The following is an 18,674-nucleotide window of genomic DNA, read 5'->3' as shown; positions in this document are numbered from 1 at the left end:
TATATATAATTTCTGTACTGGACTAAATTATATGTCTAATAAGACACTAACTTCTTAGGGCCCATTAGTCATAACTTAAGCCCAACAAGTCAAGCCTGTTATTATAGAAATTAATATAAAATTCATCATGACTCCGATTGATAAACTGATTTCACCAATGTGCACAGAAACCATTTCTGCACCTTTTAAAGTCAAGATAATTTTTCTGAATCCGAATTCAGTGATTTTCAAAAATGTCCATCCCTATGTCATTTTAGGAAATTCCACTCCCTTTACTCAAGAAGTACAACTTCTCTTTCCTAAATTCAACTCTTTAAATTTAACTATCTCAACGGGAATTAGTAATTCATTACGTGTGTAACCCTCAATGGTTCAGGGATACAGCTAGCCGTGGGCTCACAACTCCTTGTGACTCGGAACAATAATTTCCGACTTACCCATCGAATCATGGTAAGAGTGCCTAGCAACATCGCCCCATGATTCCCTAGGTATCACTGATAGTGCCTGCAAGAACTAGTAGGTTTTGGTTAGCGTACAGTACGGTCCCTTCATCCATATATCCCGATCGAATCAACAACCATTGGTACATCGAGAGTCGTTTGAGATTCGATAACTATGCAATGCATCTTGAAGATCAAATAGTGACATCGCATGTGCTAATAGGAAACCAAGTAACCTAAAGCACATCATGTACTCTGGCCAGATATTTGTCACAACTCCTCAGATCGCATAGGATATCCACACTCACAAGCGTGTGGTGAATCCTTGACAACAAAGTATTGACTCCTATATGTGTCGTAACTGTATCCAATCTCGACACCTAATGACCCTCATAGAGTCGGTAAATGAGTCAAAGTACAGTACTAACATATAGAGTCTCCATGATGTTTCAAGTAGTAAGGACTAATGGTGTACAACGAAAACCGCAGACTTATCCACTCAATTAATGATAACCACTTGGAAAGTCCGAATATGGTAGTTCGATCATCCATCATATGAATATCCATTTGCATGCTTCGAACATCTCTATGTTCTATACCAATGAAACGTGGTACTAGGCATCGCAAATGCTAGTCTTAATCTCGAGCGATCCTTATTAGCGGACAGCTCAGTTGACTAGGAACTGTTTAGAATATACAGTGATTATAAGATGTGTTTCATGATAGTCATTCAATTCTACTATCACATCTTACATGCACTCTAGTATATTCAAGGTCTTTATCTAAACATCGTATAGTACGTACAACATAATAATGTGATAAAAGATAAAGTAAATGCCAATATAAAACTGTAAATTATATTAAACAAAGATTGTTTACACATATAGTCACAAAAGCCCTTAGCCACAAGTTGGCTAACCGGGCACCCACTCTTTCAGACATTCCATCCAAAAATGCTTGCATAGTGGGTGGTATAACCCCATAGGTTTATAATTCAATCGTTATCAGTTTTGATATTTTTCGTGAGACAATTATCACATATATTGTTTTCAAAACTAAGATGTCAGTTTATTTTTATTTTAAAAACATATATAATTATTGTTGTTGATGCCAAAAGATACTGAAATGATTAGATGAAAGTTATAATCCTATGTCCTATAGTTTCCACCAGAACACAATCAAGTGAGGCTCGATGACGATGCGATATTTGACTTACGTACCAACAGATAATGTGGTGGTAGTTATTCATAACAACCTTGGCATGGTGGTGGGAGCAAAAGTTAGAGTGATTTGGCATAAGGGATCAGTAGAAAGGACGTGACTTGAAGCTATTAGATTTGGTATGAAATTCTGCTTAAATCTGGATGTGACAAATGTTTGTGTGTTCTCGAATTTGCTTTTGACGGTTCAAACAATCTCCAAACCTAATGAGGATATCGGGACATATGATATCATTGCTGTGGATATCCGAGATCTTCTGAATTCTCGTAGGTTCACATTGATTCGACATATGGGGCGTCTGGAAAATTCGACAACCCACTGCTATGCTAAACGAGCTTTGATCTCGCGATCGATTTTGGAATGGGTCAATGGTGGCTATCCACCTTAGTTGTACAATGTTGTATTGAACGATTGTTCGCATTCTCATTAATGTATTTGGTTATTCTTAACAAAAGAATTTGATCATCCGACCCACAATTTTAGCCCTTGTTTATGTTGAAATGTTTAAGTGACACTTAATATATAAAAATCATGTCAACTACGGATAACTATGGGTTGGGTATGAGTTAAGTCTACCATAACTCAAAACTCGACCGGTCAAAATTTCGAAGAATCAATACCGATTGAACCCGCTAAAATTTAAATGTACATTATACTAGACTCATGTCCAAAATTCAATCGTCCAGTAAAAAAAAATAAACATAAACAAAACAACTAAATAAATACCATACCACACAATTAATTAAGTGAAAGTAGTAACTCAAATATAGCAGGAGAAGCTGATATATTTTTCATGTTCGAATAATCAACAACAAATAATCAATAATATTAATTTTTTCCAAAGATCTAACTTTTATATATGTATATTGTTATAAGTCATCGTTTGATTTGATGGACGTAACTCATCATCAGGGACGGATCTAGGAATTGGAGTAAGGGTAGGCTTGAACTTAAAGTAATAAATTATATATTATGTTAAAATGCATAATAAATTTTATTCATTATATATTTTGAAACTCATCTAAAAATTTCATGAATTTAGAGTAATGCTACAATAAATAAGACTCAAAATTTTCATTTTTTCCAACCACTACAATTTATTTTGATGCAACAATGAATAATTTCATTATTCAAATAATATATTTTGCTCTCAAATCATGAAAAATATCACTTTTCAATACATTCATATCACACAACTATTATAATTTTAGAAATTAATATGAAAAAATATATTTCATTTGTATCTGTATTTGAGACTTGAGAGACCGAAGTCATAAACTAAATTTTATAAAAAAATATAAAAAACAAGCATACAAAATTTAAATTTACTATATTAATAATTATTTTGAAATGATATATATATATATATATATATATATATATATAAAACCAAAAAAGGGCAGTGCTATATGTGGATTCATCCATGCTGATCATATTTGTATCACCTCATGTTTTATTTAAATATTGTAATAATTCAATTTTAAAACACAATTATCTTATATGTATTTTATAATTTATTATCAAATCATAAAACAACATCTAAAAAAAATATAGGCAAAACTCAAAAACATGTTTATCGCATGCATTATTACACAAATAATGACGAACACAACATGACCAAAAACATAAACACGTAGTGATTGATATATACAGACATCGATATTTAAAAATATATAAATGGATTCGATATGAATCGGATACTATAATGCTCGTACCTCGACATGTATTCATACATGTTCAATATTCAACACACATACTCGACCGAACACCCCAACATGCAACTGTACACGTTCAATATTTAACACGCATATCCAACCGAACACCCATTTTAGCATACGTATGCTTGACGAAAAAAAGGTTCATGTACGTGTTGAACTCACTGTACATTCATGAATCATCATCAACGCAAACTCCATATCACCGTCATCACGCGAGAAAAGACTAAAATGGAAGAAAAAAATCAGATCAAGCTTGAAATCTCACAAAATACACAACCAAAAATCAACATGAACTGATAAAATGGCCAAATGGTTCTAAATCTGAAGTTGTTTTCACATTTTTTCTTATACAAAATACAAATATTATCATCGATTTTTTTTTTGGATGCAATATTATAATCCATTTTGGTCACTAAAAGCGAAAAGGAGCCCGTTTGTGTGTCGTCCGAGACTAAGGAGACCTCGTCCTCTCTCCTCCGCACCTGTGTCTGTCAACCAAGACAGTATCCCCAAGTCTCCAATCAGCCTCAAACCCAAAACCCTATTTTTTATTTTTTTTAATTCATCTCAATTTCCCAAGTCTTCCTGACCCACCTGGTACGTTGATCATTTCGGTGTATTTCTTACGTCTGTAGTCATCATAGCCTCTATTTCTTTATTTTCAAAATCATCATAGCATTGCATGTTCATTGGGCTTTTCTTGATCTGAAGTATATCGGCCGCTGTTCAATCGGAATCGAATAGGCTGTCAAGGATATACAATATCGGGCTGCCAGGGCGAGGAAGTTACGCAACGAGGAGCAGGAACCATTTTCGAGAAACTGGTGATTTGATCGAGGGGAGGCAGACCCAGGTGGGTTTTTTTTGCTCCGGTAATCTGTAGTATCTCTTCGTTTAGTTCCTCTGAATTTGAGCTTTTACTGAACTATTTTGTTTTTCTCACATGTTAAGTTGAGAGCGAGATGGAGAATGGGGATGGTGATTTGGAAACTAGATTTTCTGGGTTGGGGATGAACGATCACAGAAATGTCAATGGCAACGATGGGTTGTTTCAGGTGATGAAAGCTGTTGAAGCTGCTGAGGCCACCATTAAACAGCAGGTTTTTTTCCCATTACACATCTCTCATCCCATTCAGTTGAAAAATAACCATTTTATGTGTAGCTTGTTATTTTAAGCCATAGAACAGTTTAATCAGATATAGATGGAAAATTTGCTTGACCCCGGAACAAAGTATCTGTTGGTAACTCTATCGTGACTCTGCACTACTTAGAAAGGCTCCAATTCCGTGTCTGCAATTCAATCAGCCTTGAATGATTAGTGTACCGTTCCATGAGTATATAAGTTACCAATACGAGCTAAACCGTGTAGTTATTTATAGTAGTTTTATATGAGAAAGTTACGTTTGAAAATACGGCCGATATGAAAGTATTATGTCATGGAAACTTGGGGCAAATACTCTTGGCATTCTCTTCTGAGTTCTTATCTTGTTCTTACATGCGGATATGCGCTGTCTTAATTCCAATCGTACAGTTCTTCTATACTTGGAATTACAAAATACAATGCCTCAACTTTTAAGCACAACAAGGTTGAAAGTGAAAACGATAAGATTGTGAGGAGGAAGGAACGTTCTTTAACATATGCGGCATCAATTAGGAGGAAGGAACGTTCTTTAACATATGCGGCATCAATTCTATTATAAACCAAATTGCGAAGGAGCAAACCCTTATGCGGGTGCCGTCATTTGTATTGAACTTTATCCCGGTAACTTGGTACCTGTTTATTTTAAACTGCAATAAGAAAGAAGGATTCCCGTAATCTGAAGGTGATCGTACTTAAATGTCTCTTTTTATTAGTTTGTAGCGGCTACCATCTCAATCACATAGACAGATTTAGACACTCTAAAAAGGTATATCTTCTATATATTATATAACTAGTAACTAGTAATTACGACTTCAGATTCTATTTCATTTATGCCTATTCTTTATCATGCCCACCCCCTTTTCTTTTGACAATCCTTTTATGCCTCCATGCAAGCACCTAGAGAACGTGTTATTTTTGTCCATTTGTCTTTGTTGATTTTATTTTGGAATTTCCTGTAAAAAGAAACTATTAAAAGTGGTAACGAAAGGAAACTCCCTGTAAATGGATATATTTTTCCATGTTTTCCGTGCTTGCATCAATATTTTTCAGATCTCATAATAGAATAGCAATGGATTAAAGACGTTTAGTATAAAAGGATTGCAAGATGAATATTATTGTTGCTGTAGGGAAAGTGAACTCCTGGAGAATGTCGTCGGTGGTTCATTGTTCTGGCCGTCACTTCCTTTTATTCATGTTCTCACTATTTTATTATTAGGTCTCTAAATCATGAGATTGAGCGAGATACTCGAGTGGAATACTTTTCAATTGTAGACTTGTAGTTTGTGAAAAAGCTTCATGCAATCGATATCGTCATCAGTCGTCGGGGTTATCATAGGTTCGCTGTAAGCTTCTTCCGGGAATGATATCATCTCAAGATGATCCTCGCCCATCCCTGGACCTGGGAAAAAGAATAGAGCCTCTTAGTGCCATGAACTTTATGGTTAATTGGATCCGTTGAAGTTATCTGATATTAGTGTACTCCAGACAACTTTGATTTTCTCTACAACACATTATGCTTCTCCACCATGTTCCTGTGTAAACTGGCATAGTTCTGAGGACTTTGAGGGCTGCCTGCTCATATCTGTAAAAACCTTAAACTACCTTTTTATTTTGTGTGGTTGAAAGGCAAGTTTTTGTGGCAGCATAAGCTAACGTAGTTCTCAGGATTACGAAAACTGCCCACTGACAACTTTTAAAGCCTTGAATTGCTGTTCCTTATCTTTTGTGTGGTTAAATGGCAAGTTTTTTTGTGGCACCACTGGATTGCTGGTCCGAGCATATCCCAGGTACAACCTTTGTTGGTTAGTGCAGTTTGGTCATTTATGCAAGCATGATAGCCTCAAATGTTCAGATTCAATCAAAATTTGAAGCGAACTGAAAAGGAACCACAGTCTGCCAAGTTATCGTCACTTCAATTTTGGCCAGAGTGCAAGCTTTATTTGGTCCCTACTTATTGTTCCCATTAAACCGTCCTATCTGTAGTTGTTACTCATTTGTTATCTCTGTAAAATGGAGTCACACTTCTTTAAAAATAAACGAACCATACAAATGATTATCTTGAATGGCCAAAAATAAGTTTTATTGGGATTTTAGTGGAGGTGCTTAAACTCCTCCATCATTTGACCTAGGCAAGGTAGACCTGTCACTAAGATAAGATTATCTGACTCTGATGAAGCTACTTGCTATGGCATTCCTTATCATGGTTTGAATTGTGAATTCCTGCTCTCTGATGAGTTTTTATCTACTCGCATGAGTTCATGATAATTACTGAAACAGACGATCGATGATTCCCCTTATTATTTGTAGGTGGAAGAGAACAATCGCCTGAGATCTGAACTCCAGAGAAAAAACGAGGAACTTGAGAAATTTGTGAGAGTTCTTGCTGTCATATGCTTCCTGTTTCAATTTTTTACTACAATTTGACGGCAAAATTCTTCTGCTCCAGATCCGCTATAATATGCATGATTATAGTTTTTTAGATTTTGGTTTGATTGGTGTGTATGGAAACATACCTGACTGGTTATTTGTGTAAAAAAGAAACCATCTCAAGTATCTACAGTGCCTACATATTTCAGAATCTTGCCTTATCTATTGTTCTCCGTGCAGAACTTAGGCTATCCAAGAGATCAAAATTCACAATCAGGTGATCAATTGGTTGAACATGTTGAGGAACCTCACAGAACTAATCAGATAAATCCGGGGCCTCACAATCAAATGAGTGGAATAAGAACTATGGATATTAATTCTGGACGTGATTTATCAAATCCTGCTCTTCAAAAGGATTTGAATCAAAATGATATGGACCAGACAACACACACTTATATGGAAAACCATTTTGATTATAGCATAAATGGATCATCAAAGTATATCCGGGGCGGTGAGAGAGCATCAGATAATTTCGGTGCTTCACAGATTGTGTCACCATTGAATACATCATTTTCCCCCATCAAGTATGTCATATGCAAATAATCTAGAGAAATAACATGAACTGAATATTATTAGTTGTCTTGATATGTTTTTTTTTTCCATTGCCTGCTTTTACAGGTACCAGCTAGAAGGCAGTTCAGATTCACAGCTAAAAGTATCTGGACAGGGTTTGATTTCAATGGGTGAAGTTAATATTGGTAGTCAAAAGCAGGTAACTCTTCTAATTATGCTTTGGTAAGTATCATTTCCTAAATCTACTAATATGGGCAGGCTATAAGTATCAATGTGTGTTGAAATCAAACAATAACTCAAACCTGTAACGTAGAATCAAATTTCAAAATTTGCTTTGTGTGAGCATTGTTCCTAAAATTCGGCAACTGAGGTTGTTGAAAATAAATAAGAGTTCATAGCTATAAGTTGCTTTTATTCATCTTTCCTTTTTAGCATCTTATGTTTATATGTGTGTAGGATCTCGTTGCAAAGGTCCGGGAACATGAAGAGGAGATTTTGCAATTAAAAAAACATCTTGCAGAGTACTCCATAAAGGTGCGGTAGAAAGTTGTATATTGAGATCTTAATGGCTGTGTAAAAGTACTTATATGTTCTTATTGGTGTTGTGGCTTTTGTTTTTTAGGAAACACAAATCCGGAATGAGACATACGTTCTGGAGAAGCGCATATCATATATGCGTATGGTAGGCAGTATTTGCTCTACCACTTATTAAGATAGTCATTTTGTTCTGAATCTTGATGTGAATTCTATGTTTTTTCACTTTCCGAAGGCCTTTGATCAGCAACAACAAGAACTTGTTGATGCAGCATCTAAAGCGATTTCCTACAGGCAAGACATTATGGAGGAGAATGTGCGGCTTACATATGCATTGCAGGTACTTCGACATAACAATATCCCTTGAGTGCCTCATGTATCAAACCAGTTTTGATCCTTTTGGCTTGATAATGGCTGCTTTTGAATGCGTGCAACTTCAATTTACCTACCCTGATGCGAATTAAACTTGTTGAGAAAAAGATAAAATTTTAGTGTAATGAAATCTCATCACTGAACATGCTATGCTTTTCCCTTGTGCTTTCACAAGTTGGTCTGTCTGATATTTGAGGAAATTGGATTTGGTTTTTTCTTGCCCATAGATGTTCATGTGATCTTGATACAATTTTTTTTGACATTTGCAGACGAAATTTATTATCTTGATCATATGCAAATAAACGTTGTGTTTCCAGCATTAATTCTAAACATCTTATTTGCATCTACCAATCACTTTATTTATCTTTTAGTCATACTTTATATGCGATGATGATTTATGTGGACGAATGATATATAAGACATTATTTATCTAACCAATTATTTAGTAAGGTGTATGCTGAAGCTATGGAGTTGCTCTTTCAGGCTGCACAACTAGAAAGATCAATGTTTGTATCTTCTTTGATGCCTCTTCTTGCTGAATATTCTCTTCAGCCACCTGTTGCTGATGCCCAATCGATTGTCAGTAACATCAAGGTTACTAAGCACTATTATACCCTCTTTGATTCTTGCAACATATAAGATATTATCTAGACGTGGTAATTTATGTTGCTTGCTGCAGTTTACATTGAGTAGTTGTGGGTGGTTTTATTCAGATTGGGGTTGGCGGAGTTGCGAATTTGAGGTTATGTTAGTATTCGGAGTTAAAATTAGTAAGAAAGGCTTATGAAAATGAAACAAAACCTTAAATTTAAACTGGTTACTCATACGAGATTCAATAGTGTAAAAATTTGACTTTTCCACTATCTAATATATTGACCTTGTTGAATGATCAGTACCATTGCCTACCAAAAAGATGATGAGCCACTATCATATCTAGATGTGGGTGGGATGAATACAGTCATGTCTCTAGGGGTTTTGTGTTTATAGTTGTCCCATTAAATTTTATTTTTTTTGGGATTTCAGGTTTTATTTAGACATCTGCGGGAGCAGCTTCTTGTGACTGAGGTATGTTGTAGAAACTTTAAAAAAGCGAATAAAATAAAAGTAGAGAGGGATTTTTTTTTTGAATTTCTTTTCAGTAGAGAGGGATTTATATTCAAGTGACATCAACTGATGCTGCAATTGGGCTTTATTTTTCAAATTCTTGCATCACGTGTTAGTCAGTTGTTTTCCAGGGAAAGCTCAAGGAGTCACAGTACCAACTAGCTCCCTGGCGCTCTGATGTGAATCCTTCAAACTTGAGTCAATCGCCATTTCATCCTATTGAGGTCGGGTTGATCTATACTTCTTCGTTTTAGATACTTAAATTTACTGCTTCCAGCTTTTGGTTTCATCTCTCTTTATTATGCCAATTAAATAGTAAAAAAGTTAAAATTGGTTTGGTGATATAGGATTATGTTTAAAATATATAAATATAACGGTAGCAGAAATGCAGTTTTCTCTTTGATGAAAGAGCTAACATTAACTTTCTTTGAGAGTTGGATGGAATTCAGCGACAGTTATAAATTTACAGTGACCTGAAGCTTGGAAATCAGCTTAAACTTTTGTGAAAAATTACTGTACCAACTCTTTTCTTGTGGATTTTGGCTTCTAAATGTATAATTCATTTGAATACTGGCCTCATGTGAAATATATTGATTCTGTCAGATGAAAAATGGGCTGGAACTGGTGCAGCAACCCACATTTTCTAATGGAAGTATGCCATCTTCAGATCCTCGAACAACACTTGATGAAGATCCACTGGGTCGACCTCAAAGAGGTCTGAATGATGCTGTGAAGAACTCGGAGCACAATGAATTAGGGAGGTATCCACATTTTGCTAACAGGTGAGTCTGGTCGAATGGAGACTCTGAAGTTGATGATGAAATGAAATGCACTCTACCCGGTACCTTTTTGTTGCAGCTCTCGATTTCTTAATGTGTCAACAGGAATCATTTACTGATGGCATTTCCAGCTTGTTATTTAGCCAGTATGAAAGAAAACTGATCTCTTGCATTCTTGAATAGTTTGATCGACTTCTTTTTGGTTTTCACTTATTGTATAATCTTGTTTGCTTCAGGTTCAGGCTGTTAACCAAGTTATTTCAATTTGTTTATTTATTGAATTTCTTGTTAGTGATGTTTTGTTTGTTGCATGGTTGTAATTCAAATGACAGATTTGAAGAATTTCAAAATACTAGGATGAGTCAGTTTTAAAAAAAAAATTACTAGGCTGAGTTTGTATTAGGACTGGGTTAATGTTATGGACTTTATCATTATAGACCATAATATGTTGGACATAGGCCCAACAGTCTTAAGCCCATGGAAGAATTTAGATGTGTGAGGGAAGGAGAATAAAATGTTGAGCCGTAGCTTGTTAGAGGCATTCGGTTAATTGTTTACTAGCTTAGCTAGGGTAAGGTGGAGAGAACACCTGTACGGAGGAAACTCTGGGCTATATCCTTTTATAGTTCAATACAGATTCAACTTACAGTTTAATGGCTTCTTTTTGCACTGTTCATTCGCATTTCAATGACAAATTATTTGAGGAGTGCAACAGTTAATAGTGCTTGTACAGTTAATTGGTCTCCCACTCACTACAGATATTACGAAGTGAGTATATCTGAAGTCCACTTTTCACTGACTAACACCGGTTTATCTGGTACGTGGAAGATATTTTTTCATTGCACACTGTCGGTGTGCATCTGTTGTGGTGGTCAGTGGCCTTGTAAAGCACTGGGAGCGGTGATTTTTTTAGCTTTCTCAATGCTTCTGAATGAATATCAACACAAAAAAAGAAAAGAAAGAAAAAGGAAATGTCATTAGCTAGTGCATTTTACTGCTGAAAGGGCACTACCTTGATTTGGATATAGTAATTGATGTGCAATGAGTTTCAGTCGGTATAACTCATTGTTAGCTACTTCTCAACGCATATCCTTCTTGCTCTTTAGGAGTGCTGCATCCCAGGAAGTACCTGCACAGTTCGCTGTCAACCAGGCTGATTCAAATTTTGTTCGAAATAACGAAGAAACTGTGAGTAAAAAGGTCACATTTGGTGATCTGGTTCGAAGTAGTGGTGTTGATGAACCTGACATTCAAGGAAACCAAAGTGATAGAGAGCCTTCAGTTAATTGGACTTCTAAAGCTTCTGCGTACAGCACAACTCTTGATGACCCTAACTCCTCATATTCTCCTTATCTAGCACCAGTTCTTGAGGAACCATCATCCTCTTTCTCTGATGGTCAAAATTCTTGTCAACATTTTTCACTGCTTTAAGCATAATTATGGTGTACAAAATTCTAAATCTTGTAAACTTGACCAGCTGCAGATGATGATCCACTACCTGCAATAGAGGGTCTCCAAATATCAGGCGACGCTTATCCCGGACAGCAACTCCGAGCTAGTGGATATTCTATTAATGGAACTACCAGTTGTAATTTTGGGGTTATTATCTCTGGTTTCTCCTATTTTGTTACAGTTTTATTGTGAATACTTAATATCTGTCACTTTCCTTGTTGTTGACTAGTTTTTTTCCCTCCACAGTGGTTACGGCATATGGAAGATGGATCTTTTAATTATATCGACGGTATTTTTTTATTAGTTGTTTTCGTATTAAATTTTCTGGTGTTATTATTTCTTATTTCTGGTAATTTTCATATTGCTGATTACAGGTGCAAAGCAACCAGATTATCTTGTTTCCGCTGATGATGTTGATACATATCTTGCCATTGAAGTACAGCCGCTTGATGACCGAAAACGGAAGGTATCCACAGATGTGTGGGTTGATGCGTGCTTACTTGTATATGCGCCGCATACAGCTCATGTTTGTTGTGCTTTTATGTTTGCTATTTAACTTCAGCTAACAAGGACAGCACTAAAAAGGATGGTAATGCGGGAACTATGATGATGACACTCTTAATTATCTGCTGTGAATGCCTGTTTTGACTCACTTATTTTGCATATTTTAGAGTTGAAGTGATATTAATTTTGAAGTCATTAGATTTAGCTTAGATCAGATTTTCAGTTGAATTAATGAGAAATGAGGTATTCTGTGCTACATTAACATAGTAGTTCTAAAGCATCATGAAATCATAATTTTTACTCCTTTGTATGTACTTCTCTATCTTCAGCAGACAGAGAGCAATGGAAGGACACTGATAAAGTGGAGTCTACTAATGGACTGGTCATTTTTGTGCATAGCTCACTTGATAATTACTTATTTGAGCTGTTTTCATACTATCCTCGATCAAAGATGTTTAGAAAATATCTTTCATATCCTGCGATGCGAAATTGTCTTTTCAAAATTACCCTGAAACTTGGACACTCTCTAACTAAACAACTACTTGTTGGCGCAAATATAAAGCATGTTCAAATCACAAATTTAACTTTCATTCTGAACTCCAAGTTTTAAACCTAACCAGCGAGAGGAAGTATTAGATTATGAACGATTGGATCCTTGCCAGCAACTTTTTACGATCAAGGATATCATGCTGCCAGTGCGTGTACATTTTCGTCAAGATAAAACTAATGAGCCTGTCATCTTGTGTGGCCTTAATATGATTTTATTTTGATTTTAATATGCTAATCGAAAATTTAACAGGTTGATAAGCAAAATAATGACAACTACATGATTGTAATGTGGATAGAAGGCTGCATGGCTTGGATTTGTCTGAAAAGCACATTGCATGTGTTGAATGATTGAGAAAGAATGAGGAAGAAAAAGTTGATGTTTTCTAAAAAATATAACATTCACTGATGATTACTTCAAAAGTATTGACAATATATATTTCTTTTTGCATCTTTAAGACTTCCCTGCTTTGCTAAGCAAAGATGAGCTTGGATGGGTCTATAAAATTTCAATTATTTTGTGATGTACAACAATTTGTGTGGCAACAGCATGGATATATTTTCTCTATCTACTCATCAAAACCTCAGTTACCTTCGGGATCCTCAGTCCCTGGAAGTACATGGCTCAATTGCATTTGCACCATTATTAGCGATGACGTGCTTATTATCTGTTACTGAAAGCAGAATATGGTTTAAGGCATGTTTATCTGATCATCGTCTCTCAATGTCTTATTTACCGTATATAATTCACGCACCATTGAAAAATTACTTAGTCCTTTTACGTGTGCTGTGCATGTACGGAGACATGCTGCGCTTGAAATTTTATCCACACCTTTAAACCTTTAGATTTAGATTAGTTTAGTATATAGCTAGTTGAGCGTGATTGAAATTCTAATACTTTGGGTTATGTATGTATTTGGACAATATACATAAGCTTTGTACATTGTATGAAACAACATACTTCATATATGTATATTAGGATTGCCACTGGGTTTTAGATGAAAATTGAGCAAATTAAGAGTTTGAAATTTAACTTTTTTTTAATCCTTAAATCGTGGTCTTGATTGGTGGATGTCACATCATGCATTCATGTAGTAGTACTTATGTAAAGAAATTTATATTTCCTATAACAGGATGGGAGCATCCATTTTTTTTTATAATTGTTGTGTTTATACCATGTCCTTTATTTTTTAAAAAAATGTCCCATGACACGATCATCACGATGTCAGCAAGAATTGCTCTCTTGCAGTTTCTGAATATTGTGTTTCGTTTGTTTCAGGGTGACCTTGTGAAGGTCTTTGCCAATGAGCATAGGAAAATCACATTAGGTAACAAATTCATAATTATGACATATGGTGTATCTTCGTCACAATATTCAGTTATCTTTATCATACAACACCTTCAATCTACATACTACTTGTTCTACATTTGTAGAGACAATCCTAGTGGGAATTTTCACATAGATTTCTTCTTCAAGATCACTTTTTAGAATGCATTATTGACATTATATTGTTGCAGTTTCCATATCAAATTTGGCAACCAATATTTCCTTAGACTGTACTTCAGCAATATGAGCTTCAGCCTATCTCCTTCTCTCATTCTCCTTTTGCCTTGCAGATCCAGAAATGCAAAATTGCATAGAGAAGACTCTTTATAGTGGTCATGCTTCATATAAATTATCACTGTCGGTGAGATGGCTCCTTAGAAATGATATTTTCTTCAACCTCGTTATTTATTGCAGAACAACACTTTTAACTCATATCTTGAAACTGTGGCATTGATTTACCTCGTGCTTACTTTTTCTCATTGACAATGAAGACTGCTTATCTTGATATATGGGAATCAGCTACATTGACCATTAAAAGGGATGGTTACAGCATAAAGTACAGTGGCCCTAGTGGTGATGTAATAACTGAGAAGTTTTCCCCCTCCACAATTGTGAGTTCTATGTCCATTTTCACCTTTGTCTTTTATAGTTTTATATAATGATCGAACTCTACTCTGTCCTACTCAAAAGCTCCAAAAAATAGCAACTGCCAGAAACATATGTTCAACTGTATGTCTATTTTTTGTCCATATCTGAATTATCAAGTATTTATCCTCTCCAGATTTATCTAACAAGTCATTGTTTATTTGATATTGATATTCTGTCTAAATCATTTAGGTCTCGATTCCTTCTGGAAGTGTGAGCGAATTTTCTATTAGTGATTCGAGCGGGACTGAACGACTTTTGAGGGCAGAGAATAGCTCGACGGATGTAAGTGGGTAAGTTGAAATTACTTCATTTGCTGTGTCTTACCTGGTGTGATTGCTGCTGTCAAATGTGAGATAATCTGAATGCTATCTCCTTCATTATGGTATGATACGAAGAAGTTAGAGAATACAGCTAGCAAAACTTGTTCAAAGTTCAAACTAAATAATGAAACTGCATCGCATGGATATGATCACGGATTCACAAGAGTTTGGTTGAATGGGTCAATGGGCTATTCCTCTCTATAAGAAAACATTTGGGTCTCATGAACCAAATGGGGCCTCAAATGTTTCTACAGGCCATACTAGTGTTACAAATTGGATTCAACCGACATCTCAGGCTGTTCCTTTCTATAGACTAGCGTTTGCTAAACAATCCGTTTTTTTATAATAAAATTATATTCCAATTAAAATTGTCAAATAAAATGATTGTACTATTTATTAAATACAAAAATTGGGAGGAAAAATGGGAGAAACAGTTAAATGAAAAAAAGAAAAGAAATTGAGATAGTGGAGGGAAGCGGTTTATGTGTGTGTTTTTCTTCTTATTCTATATTTTTGTGGGCATACCAAGAGATCAACCAAAAGTCTCTTACCTAATAGTAGTAATAGATAATAGATCTGCTTTGTTAGGTTCCATTGGTTTATGGACATTCTGGAAGGAAATGCCTTCCATTCTGAATCAAGTTAGAACTTAGAAGTAGAATCCTAGTTCTATTGTTTGTTGCCAATTATGAAAGGCACATGTCCGTGGCATTGAAAATTTTCTTTGAAGAACAATTTTGTTTAGATTTCTTATAATTGCAAAACATTTTATCTGACACCCACACCCCACAAATTCACTTTAACTTAAAGACTGAATAAGAAACAAACATTTCAATTTCTACCCGTAAAAATTTTCGACCAAGCTTAAAAATCAAAACCATCCCAAGCTTCATTCTTTTCCAAAGTACCAGTTGTGACGGGGTACGATGGACTTCAGGGGATGGTATACTAGAGGATTCGAACTGATCTGTGATGATGCTAATATTTTTGAACGAAAACTTTTGACGTAGACTTGTAGGTTGCCTATTTGGTAATGAGTAACAGAAGTTGCCGAAAATGTTGGATATTGGTGAACTTTCAAGTTGAGCCGTGCGTGTTTTGATTGCATTGAGTGAAATTTTGTTGAACAAACGGAGCCTCAGTTGTGCAATTTTACTGTTGGTAGTAGTGAAATTAGATGCGTGCAGGAGAAGTGAGATGAGTCTGGGAATAAAAAGAGGAGAAGATTTGGGGAGAATGGTGATGAATATAATTGGAGAGCTGATTGATGATATTTATGGTGGTGATAGTCAGAAGATTGTATTTGCGACAGGAGAAGTGGATGAATTGTGGACTTTATGGAGATGGGCAGTTGTTTTGGTGTGAATCTGAATGAGTGAAAGCTCTCTTTCTGAGAGAGCCAATTCATTTTGGGATGATGTTATGCTGATCTTTGACTTATATTCAGTTCATAGATTTGGAGGAGCGGTGTTTTCGGGGTAGATGATTTATTATGACTCTGATATGTTTTTACCCTTACACACAAGTAAATATTTGTGTCTTCTTTTACATATCTTGGACTTGATCACAATGTTACTATTCTCACTGTATTTACAAAGTGTGTTTTTTATGCTAGTCTAATTTTATCGGAGGAACACCTCCGAATCAGTTTCTTTCAGTACTTTCTCGTAACTATGTAATTTGCTTTTATTTTTACAGTTGGAGGGATACAATCGTACTTACCCTAAGGTTATTCATTGTGAAGGTAAACTTTAATATCATGCAAATGTTATGCATAAATCAAGTGCAATAAAGGTGTGCATTATCCTCGCTAAATTCTTCGATCTCAAATTGAATAATTGATTTCCTATATTACTAGTCAAGGAATTTTTGATGTAAAAATAAAGCTATTCTTCGTTGGATTTCGAAATTTCAGTCTTTGTACATCTACACCATTCATCTCCCATTCAGCTTATGCATAGCTATTCTTCCCTTTTTCGGAACAACTTCTAGTGTTGCGCCTATGCAGGACTCTCACTCATTATGCAAAAAATACTAGACACGAAAATCTATCAAAACATCTGTGTATGATATAGCATGCAAAGAAATTCCAAAACAGCCTTGAGATTTGATCATATTGACTTGGTGTGCGGAGGTTTTGTTAGTATGCATGAATTGCAAGAGCCACGCATCCGATTAAATATGAAGCTTATGTTTGTATCTTCTGCAGGCTAATGAAAAGAAGAAGGGGAAGAAAAAAGGTCTGTTTTTCAACAAGTAAAGAATCACATAAACCTTTCCAATTGCACACCCCACCCCTCAAATCAAAAGACGGGTTTTATGTACATTTTGTTAAATTTTGCTTCAAGGGTTTTGTTCTAGGTTGTACAAAATCAGGATTCTTTAGTTAACTTGTATAAAGTTGGAGCTATTTTTTTTCTCCTTTTTTTATAATTTTTTTTTGACAAACCAATCTCCTTCAAAAGCTCCGGCGAACAGGGAAAAGTAGTACACTTGTGTTGATGCCGTCTGGAACACATAATTTGTACTTTGCAGTGTATTTCTTTCTGGGATTTTGGTGAGTGTGTGAGAAAATGGTGCATTCAATCAACGATTAACATTAATTTTATTCTATTCTTTGAATTTAATTGGACCCATAGGCCATAACCCATTGGGTTTAAACAAAGATAGATGGACAATTGCATATACTTTGCAATCGATTCATGTATCAATGAATTGGATTATATGAAAATTAATTTATCACATAAATGTCAAATTTTTACCCCCCCAAAAAGAGGAACATATGGAGCCAAATATGTTACAAAAAGAATCTCAATCTTATCAATCCTCATGTCTTTCGTGAGATGAAATCAACCATCGGATAATAACTATTTTCGAATCTCGCGTTTTTTTCGTCATATTATTTATTTATTCATTTATTAATTATTAATTTTATATCAATCAAATCATTAATAATTTATTTTGCATCAATCAAATCGTTTAATGTAAATTATTATTTTGTCCCTTATAAATAGTATTATTCATATTTTATTTATTATTAAAAAATAAAATGATAATTTATCATTTTTATATAAAATTTAATCAATCAAATTAAATAAACTATAATCTATCAATCAAATCAAATAATATATTAACTATCATTATTTATTTATTTTATTACATTGTATTATTTATCTATGTATTACTTATATCATCACTCAAACCAAACAGAGAAATATAATAGTTAACCGAAGTAACTATCTTGATAATTTAATTGATGGACAAATATACCATGTATTTCATCCAATAAAAGATGTTAGAACAAACATATTTTAAAAATTTAGAAAATAAATTATTTGTTAATGGTAATCAAGATTTTCTTTAAAAAAAAACCTTAAAAGATTTTAAAAGCAAATCTGTCTATGCAAATTATCGTGGTTGGCTAGAATATATATATATATATATATATATATATATATATATATTAATTTTCAGCTGCCCAACCATTTCAGCCCAACTCGTTCCCGACTACTAAAACCCGCTACCGTTTTTTAGTTGTTTTTTTTTTAAAAAAACTACGTATCACTACCGGATTTTAGTTGAAGGGGATGAGTTGAACATCATTGGTTGGGCAGCTGAAAATTTATAT

The 18,674-nt window shown here is 34.7% G+C and overlaps 1 protein-coding gene across 3 annotated transcripts; it reads left to right on the top strand.

Annotated features, from left to right (window-relative positions):
* Positions 1-3,807: 3,807 nt before the first annotated feature.
* Positions 3,808-17,600, top strand: LOC140880190 (uncharacterized). Of its 3 annotated transcripts, none has more exons than XM_073284402.1 (23): positions 3,808-3,976; positions 4,091-4,232; positions 4,331-4,479; positions 6,828-6,890; positions 7,128-7,471; positions 7,566-7,659; positions 7,917-7,994; positions 8,083-8,142; positions 8,230-8,334; positions 8,850-8,960; positions 9,390-9,431; positions 9,602-9,694; positions 10,074-10,252; positions 11,356-11,645; positions 11,733-11,848; positions 11,948-11,990; positions 12,076-12,167; positions 14,031-14,079; positions 14,369-14,439; positions 14,570-14,689; positions 14,916-15,016; positions 16,745-16,790; positions 17,256-17,600. In XM_073284402.1, the coding sequence occupies exons 3-23, from the start codon at positions 4,342-4,344 to the stop codon at positions 17,304-17,306; spliced, it is 2,286 nt and encodes a 761-aa protein (XP_073140503.1). In that variant the 5' UTR covers positions 3,808-3,976; positions 4,091-4,232; positions 4,331-4,341; the 3' UTR covers positions 17,307-17,600. The 3 variants fall into 3 exon arrangements, with proteins under 3 accessions (XP_073140503.1, XP_073140502.1, XP_073140504.1); XM_073284401.1 differs by having other exon boundaries at positions 11,727-11,848; XM_073284403.1 differs by lacking the exon at positions 6,828-6,890 and having other exon boundaries at positions 11,727-11,848.
* The last annotated feature ends 1,074 nt before the right edge of the window (positions 17,601-18,674 follow it).

This window comes from Henckelia pumila, chromosome 2, assembly GCF_033568475.1.
Source record: "Henckelia pumila isolate YLH828 chromosome 2, ASM3356847v2, whole genome shotgun sequence".
NCBI classification, from domain to species: domain Eukaryota; kingdom Viridiplantae; phylum Streptophyta; class Magnoliopsida; order Lamiales; family Gesneriaceae; genus Henckelia; species Henckelia pumila.
Note: the sequence above shows the minus strand (reverse complement) of the source record. Positions and strands in the feature narration are given on the sequence as shown.